A 7,419-nucleotide genomic window follows, 5' to 3' on the forward strand; every position below is an offset into this window, starting at 1 on the left:
TTATACTTATCATCAAGGATTTTGGGTAGTGACAAGTTGACATTGAATGGTGTGTGGTCCACACCAATGAAGAAAATAAAACCTGCAAAACTTAGCCAAAACTCCATGTGGAAATATGACAATACTATGAGTTGGGCACATTTGCACGTGTAAACTAGAGGGTGGTGAACTAAATCGCTTTCTCAAAGAACATTTTCTGTCTCTATACCCTAATTATTTAAATTAAAATACATTTATTTATTTATATATATAATTGGTGTTATAGGGAAACCAAACCAAGTCTTCAAATGCCACGTATTGAACACAATTAATGGACTTTTGTTGTACCAATTAATATAAAAACTCGTCAAGTAAACTTGGCAAGTTTGAACTCAACAAAAAACTCTTCTTCTTCCTTTAGACGTGTCTACCACATCTAATTATATATTTTATAAATGAAGTCACATATGCCATTAAACAAAAAAATATATATTATACTTAGTTTTTAGTCAAATTTATAGAGAAAATCATTAATATACATATAGAAGTTAGTCAGAGTATCCAAAGGTGCTTAAATTATTCCAATTTTGTAATTTTCAAACATGTAAATAAAGCATAGAAATTTGGGGGGGAAATTAGTCAGAAATAACAAATAATAAATACAGCTAACCCATTAGGTGTGACAGAGTGAGTTATATAAACCTATATATTAAATAATAAATATTATTATTATTTACAATATATAGAGATTCTCTCTTACAAGTGTAAAAAATAATCAATATATTCTTGAATCTTTTCTACAAGAAAAGAAAAAGATTTATATATATTCATTCTGTAAATCTATATTGAGTATTTTAAACTTTATATATTAAAAAAATAGGAAAAGAGAAAGAAAAGAAATAATAATAAAAGTGAAAATTAATTTTAATCACAAACAGTTGGTGAGCATGAATTTACGATACCCAACCTTGTGTTTTTCCAGAAAAGCAACTCTGGATCGAGCTTCTCTCCGGTTCTGGCCGGTTCTGATTTACACCTTGTTAGTATGAGCGGTCGTTCGAACCCTGCAACTTTTTCTGTTTTCGATTCTTCTTCTTCTTTTTCATTCTCTGTGTTTGCCGACTCGGGAGATATTTTCTCAGTTGAGGTCGTTGACTCGTTAACTTCTTGGCAAAGCTTTAACTTTTGTTCAATCTCTGGCTCGATTGGCTCAAAAGACTCTAACTTTGAAATGGGTTTTCGCTCATTGGAAGAATCTTCTTCTTCCTCTTCTTCTTTTTGCTCTATATTTTCAGAATTTAATGGGGAACCCCAGAATCTAGAAGCTAAAGATGAAGATCTATACGGAGCAGATCTACACCGAGTCAAAATGAAAGCGTTCTTAGGCGGAGAGCTGGAACAAGTAGTCGTAGCAGTAGTAGCAGCAAATATCTTAGCTTCTCTTTTTTCTTCTTCTTCTTCGTCTGAATCTTGACTCTTTACATCGAATCTCGAACCAATCTTAGAGGGTTCTTCTCTACTCCCAACCTTTCTCCGAAAACTAACTTGAAAATACGAACACCACTTGCTCCAAACAGGTCTACACAACTTGGGTGTAAATGTCTCAGCAAAATGGCGGCATAACAGAGCTCTCGGAATCCATCTACACCGGCAACCAACCGAATCTCCCACCTTCGTCGGAGCTGGCTTAGTCCGACGAGGCTTACTGGGTTTTTGTTTGGAGGACCTTCTGACTCGAACTTGACCCATGCATGTAACTTTTGGAGAAGAAGGCTCTTGAGTTTCAATGGCAGAAGGGTTCTTCTTCCTCACAAACATGGGACTCGCACGTGACCTTCCTCTGCTTTTGCTTCCTACATTGGTTCTTAGAAACCTCATCAATGGAGGTGGAAACTTCTCTGTCCGACCCGGACTCGATATGGGTTTTGTGGATAACTTCATCATCAACCTCCAAACTCTCCAAAATTCAAACTTCTCTCTCTGGTTTGAGTTTTTTGTCTCAATGAAGTAATAGAGAAAATAGATGAAGAAAAAGAAGAAGAAATAGATATGGCTGGTGATCCTTTGGGGGGTTTTGTTTGTTTATGTTTTTGTTTTTATTTTTATTTATTTAAAATAAATAGTTTATCTTTACACGGATGGGTGAATCGACTGTGAAGATTTTCTATATTTCGAGGTAGTGTTTAGTGTAGTTTTAAGTAGTCTTTGCAGGTTGTGTTTGGCTGGTCAGTCAATTTTTAATTCTATTTTTTTTAGGGATTAAATAAAATAATAAAAAATTACTGAAAATTCAGTGGTAAAAATAAAATAAAATAGTGATGTTTTGCCATTGAGGTATGGCGAACTAGAATAGTTGAATCGGAGAAGTTTGCAAGATAAGGCAAAGGGTAAAGGGCTTGGCTTGTCCACTCAAAGTTACTCTACCATTCATGATTGGATGGTGATTGATTTAAAGTTTTGTTTTTTTTTAATATAATTTATTTTTTCCTATTGTGGTTGATGCAACTTTTGAAGTGAGACATCATTGGTACTAGGGGTGGCAATTTGGGTCACGACACGATGACACGACACGACACGACACGATTAAAGTAAACACGAACACGACACGTTTAATAATCGTGTCGTGTTCGTGTTTGAGTTTTTGACACGTTTAATAATCGTGTCGTGTTCGTGTTTACCTTAATCGTGTCGTGTCATAATCGTGTCGACCCATTTAATAATCGTGTCGTGTCATAATCGTGTCAGACACGATAACACGAATACTTTACATAGGTTTTCTGATTTTTTTCGTATAATTATGAATAATCGTGTCATAATCGTGTTATCGTGTTATCGTGTTCGTGTCGTGTTGACCCGTTTAATAATCGTGTCGTGTTCGTGTTCATATTTTTGACACGTTTAATAATCGTGTCGTGTTCGTGTCGACCTTAATCGTGTCGTGTCATAATCGTGTCAACACGAATCCGACACGTTTACACGAATTGACACCCCTGATTGGTACATTGACAAACAAACAATTTGCTTACTATTTGTTTTTTTAAAATATATTTTTGAGAAAACAAAGTGGAGAGACTAGTTATCATTTTATAGCTAGGTCTTGGTTGCTCATTTATTATATATCCTCTGAAAAAATCAGGGTCAGTCAATTTAGTCTTTAATGAAATTTATCATAAGAACTAGTCCAAAGTACAATAGGAAAAAAATAAAGCTTGTGCTTTAATGTTTGAATGATAGTTTGTTGCATCTGCTTGCCGGGTGTAATTAAATTTATTATTTAGACTATTCAAACCAGAGAATATAAATTTGGTAATTTAAGTGTGTTAATATATTGATTAAAAAGTCACAAGGAATGGTTGGTATAATTTCATAAAGGTAAGATGGTCAATTATTGAATTTAATGCCAACTTATTTTGTAAAGAGCTTCTGGCTAAAATCATTATAATGTAAAATAGAGAAATTGAGTGGTTTATTTGTATCAGTTCTACAAATTAACACTTGGTACGTTAGTAGATTGCCGACCCCATAATAGAAGTCACATGAGTCAAATCACTAGCTTCCTAGGCCTTACTTTGCAGTAATTTCCCATACATTTGGACTACATGGACACTTTGTCAACTTCATCATCTCCATTTCCATTTTTGATTTTGTCTCTTGATTACTTTTTATAATATATATAGATAGAACATAACCTATGTAAGATATTACAAAAATTCAAACCAAAACAAATAAAAAAAGGGAAAGAAATACTCATTCCAATCCTCTTTCTGAATTTGCCTCACAAATATAGCTTTATAATTTACATTGATGATTGGGGTTCATATAAATGAAATATTTGTCAAATACATTACATATGTGCCATCTTTATCATATCAGATTATGGCAATACTACAGTAAAGAAACTACATTATTACAAAAAGAGTTTTTGTGCTTCTTCTATCAATATGATACACCAAAAAAAGAACAATTACCGGTATATAATTTCCAGCAAAAGATCATACATCTGGGTCACTGGGGGGTCATCATTCCCACCATTTTTATAGATTTGGGAAAGAAAAACTTACCACAACCCTGACCCACTGGTAGGCACCACCTTTCCCTCTCAAGTCTCATCTGTCCCAACACCAAGGGCACAATCAACCACCAGAGCACTAATGGAATTTATTACCGAACATTTTACCCTGCTAAAATTCAAATCCAAACAGACAGGTAGTTTCTGAGAAATAATATTTAGTAATTTGATAGTGTTAAGTGGGCTAGGCTACTAAGCTGTATTCTATGACCCAACAAGGAAACAAAAAAGTCAAACTTAGATTTCAGCCTTCCTTTCTGCCTTTCTGGCATAATAATATAAGATATAAACCAAGATCCGGGCAAGGGCCAGGGAGGGATGCCAAGTCAATTTATGATTATTTTGTTAACAGGGTTCAGCTCTAGACACTAGGCCATATAATAAAGTTATCTGTAATATAATATTGCTGGTGCAGAATGCAAGAAATATGAGACTTCAAGACCCTTTCTTTTTATTTGTTTTGGCCCAACATTGCTGCAAAGACTTGAAACCCCAAATGGACCCACATCAGACAATAGAATATGCCTGGAATCTATAATTTCTTAGTAGATTTTGTGATTACCTTTGTGTCCACTTATGAAATAATGTTATATTTCACGATATTTGAATCAAGAGGTCTTTTCATCCCAACTCCTGGTTCTTTTGACTCAGATCCAACCTTCTTGTGATTCCAATCAAGGGTCTGCTCTTGTTCAGCTTCTGTCTCGGTTTCATCATCTGGGAAGAAGGAAAAAAAAGTAATAAAGAAGTCTTTAAGTCAGATCAGGTTCCATAGCTGCAGCAACTAATAAATAGCACCCAAAAAAACCATAATATAGCTTTAATAACAGCCAGAAAAGTCCTGCCTGATAAAGATGAAATAGAAAACTGTGTTAGGCGCTTAACACAGTCCTTCAGTGCTTGGAGCTCAGCTTCTTTCTCATGAAGTTTGCTTTGGGCCACATGCAATTCAGATTCCAGTTCCTCTATTGGGTTTTCCTGTCGTTCAATAAGCAAATGACACAATTTCTGATCGAGCTCTACTGGCAAAATTCCAGAATCTTGTCTCTCTTGTTCAGCAGGGAACAGTTGAGCTGAAATTTCGGTCTGTACAACATTTCTAACATTAATATGAGACAATGTTCTAAGTTGGAAATGCAAATGTCTGAAAGACATTAATTAATAAAAGCATAAAGCATTTGTTTTCATTGGTAAGCTATTAATACTACTCCTGTTCCGTTCACCAGATTCACATTTTCTAAAATCTAAAGGCCATAATTCTTAAAATTGTAGTTTCTATCAGATTACAAGAAGAAAAAGCCCATGTGTCCAGAATCCGCATAGAAGTACACAGCATTAATAACTCAATTAAGCTACATGACTAGTTTAAATGGTTGGTGGAGATGACAGCAATGCACTAGTAATGTTATAAGAAAAAGCTTTAAAAGGTCATCAATGAGTATAAAAGCAATTTAGCATAGAAAAGTACCCAAAAGCTTACCTCAACCAGATCTATTGAATCCTCAAAGTCGGAAGCTTCTACAGTGCACCATGGAAGTTTTTGTAGTTCGAATTCAAGCTCCTTTTCCAGTTGATCCATTTCCTGCACCCCTGGCTCAGGTTCTTCTGTAAGAGCACTACTTCCACATTCACCATCAATGATCATAGGATTGAAGTTGTTGATGTCATTAGGGCCAAGTTGTTCAATTCTGCTTGACTTGTTAAGGTCTGGGTGAGAATCATTGTGGTTAGAAATGACCTCACATGCACCACCTGCAACTTCAAGATTTGGAGAAAATTTCCTTTTATGAATCTCTGTTTTTAACTGTTCAACAACCTTTGCCGTCTCACTCATTGCTGTATTTAGCTTACTGAACTCGACTCTCCCAGCTGACATCATGTACATTATCCCAACCCCAAGTCCCCATCCAAATAAGGAGGTATCTGAAGAAACAAACATAACAAGAAATGAAAATTGAAAAATTTAAACCAATGCCAAGTACCCTAAGACTACGAAACCTACACAAGACTATAAAAGTGCTAATATATGCATTCAGAAAAGTTCATAACCCATACATAATTTTCCCTTTGAGAAAATTGAATCCTTATTGAGTTATTTTTTAACTTAAACACTTCTAATTTAATAAAGCTATACAAATTATCCTTACACTAACACATTCAATACTGGTAGTAAGCTTAACCGTGAAGTTGTTCAACACCATAGCCTATAAAAACCAGTATCTTGCATTACAATACAATATATCACATAACACAATCGTTACAACATACTTGAGTACTTTCACTTGTGATTCTTCCTCTTTTTCTCAAAAAGCTTTTAAATATTATAAAATTTGAACTTATCTCTAGTCGAAAAAACACAACGTGTTTGGTTTGTTAATTTCAATTGGGAAAAGAAACTAGCCCATTATCCAGCAAAATACATAATTTTCCTGTAAAATACTAGAGAGTTCAATTTTACTTTCTCTCTAAACAAAAATTTACTCTGAAACCTAACATGAATGGAAGCAGAGAAAAGAGAATCTAACCATTAGAAGAAGAAGAAGAATAGGTTTCATTCTTTCCAGCTACTTTTTTGCTAGTCTTCCTTCTCTTTAAGCAAACACCAAACCTCCTCACACTCCTCCTCTGCTCCAAACCATCAGATCTCTCAAACCCAACTCCTTTCTTCAACTGACGACCTAAAACCCTACTTTTCTTACTCAATTTCTTCGAACCAACTCGACCCCCATTCACCTCCATACTGGAAAACCTAAAGATCCCATCTTCACATACATAAGCGCTCGCATGAGACAAACCCAGATGACCAGAAGATCCCAAAAACTGGATTCCCTGGCTCTCATCCTCATCCTCCTCGTGATCGTGAATAATGGTTGGTTTCTCGGTGGCGAGAGTAGTGGGATCAGGGGTGGCCTTGAAGAGGTGCTTGGCGACTATGCCGGTGGATCCAGCAACGGCCGCGGCCAAGAGAGCTTGCCACATTCGGGTATGGAGTCTGGGAGTGTGCAATGAGGCTCTGCAATGGACTCTCTCTCCCTCTCTCTACATTCAATGTGATTGAAGGTTTGAACTTTTTGCAGTGTCACCTACCTTCGAGTTTGATCACTCTGGTCTTTCTTTCACTCACATGCTTCCCGCTTTCATACGATTTTTCGATATTTGGAGTTAATGTTATATTTGCCCCAAAATTATAACTAAATTTCATTTTTGTCCATAAAATTTGAAAAGTTTCTATTTTGACAGTCCTTTTTTTATTTTAGGAAACACTTCAATCTTCTATATGTTTCCTTTATTTTGTACACTCTTTTGTTACTAAAAAAAGTGATATCTTTCTCGGTCTTTTCTAAAACAACCTGTTTGTCTCCAATTCTCTG

At 35.4% G+C, this 7,419-nt stretch overlaps 2 protein-coding genes across 4 annotated transcripts; both read right to left on the reverse strand.

Moving 5' to 3' along the window:
- Nucleotides 1-667: 667 nt before the first annotated feature.
- On the reverse strand, nt 668-2,160 carry LOC133831040 (uncharacterized). Its single transcript, XM_062261200.1, has one exon. The coding sequence runs from the start codon at nt 1,921-1,923 to the stop codon at nt 904-906; it is 1,020 nt and encodes a 339-aa protein (XP_062117184.1). The 5' UTR covers nt 1,924-2,160; the 3' UTR covers nt 668-903.
- A 1,570-nt stretch (nt 2,161-3,730) lies between these two features.
- LOC133831041 (uncharacterized) lies at nt 3,731-7,161 on the reverse strand. 3 transcript variants are annotated; one of them, XM_062261203.1, is made up of 5 exons: nt 6,574-7,161; nt 5,529-5,971; nt 4,894-5,134; nt 4,611-4,765; nt 3,731-4,089 (listed from the first exon to the last, which is right to left on the reverse strand). In XM_062261203.1, the coding sequence occupies exons 1-4, from the start codon at nt 7,025-7,027 to the stop codon at nt 4,623-4,625; spliced, it is 1,281 nt and encodes a 426-aa protein (XP_062117187.1). In that variant the 5' UTR covers nt 7,028-7,161; the 3' UTR covers nt 3,731-4,089; nt 4,611-4,622. The 3 variants fall into 3 exon arrangements, with proteins under 3 accessions (XP_062117187.1, XP_062117185.1, XP_062117186.1); XM_062261201.1 differs by having other exon boundaries at nt 3,731-4,157; XM_062261202.1 differs by having other exon boundaries at nt 3,731-4,160.
- Nucleotides 7,162-7,419: the final 258 nt, after the last annotated feature.

This window comes from Humulus lupulus, chromosome 4 (genome assembly GCF_963169125.1).
Source record: "Humulus lupulus chromosome 4, drHumLupu1.1, whole genome shotgun sequence".
Lineage (NCBI taxonomy): Eukaryota > Viridiplantae > Streptophyta > Magnoliopsida > Rosales > Cannabaceae > Humulus > Humulus lupulus.

Coding starts and splice junctions, on each gene's coding strand:
- LOC133831040 (XM_062261200.1), bottom strand. CDS start 1,923: ATGATGAAGTTATCCACAAAACCCATATCGAGTCCGGGTCGGACAGAG.
- LOC133831041 (XM_062261203.1), bottom strand. CDS start 7,027: ATGTGGCAAGCTCTCTTGGCCGCGGCCGTTGCTGGATCCACCGGCATA. Junction 5,972..6,573: donor TTCTTCTTCTTCTTCTAATG/GTTAGATTCTCT, acceptor TTGTTTCTTCAG/ATACCTCCTTATTTGGATGG. Junction 4,766..4,893: donor TTCTATTTCATCTTTATCAG/GCAGGACTTTTC, acceptor CCTTCTTCCCAG/ATGATGAAACCGAGACAGAA.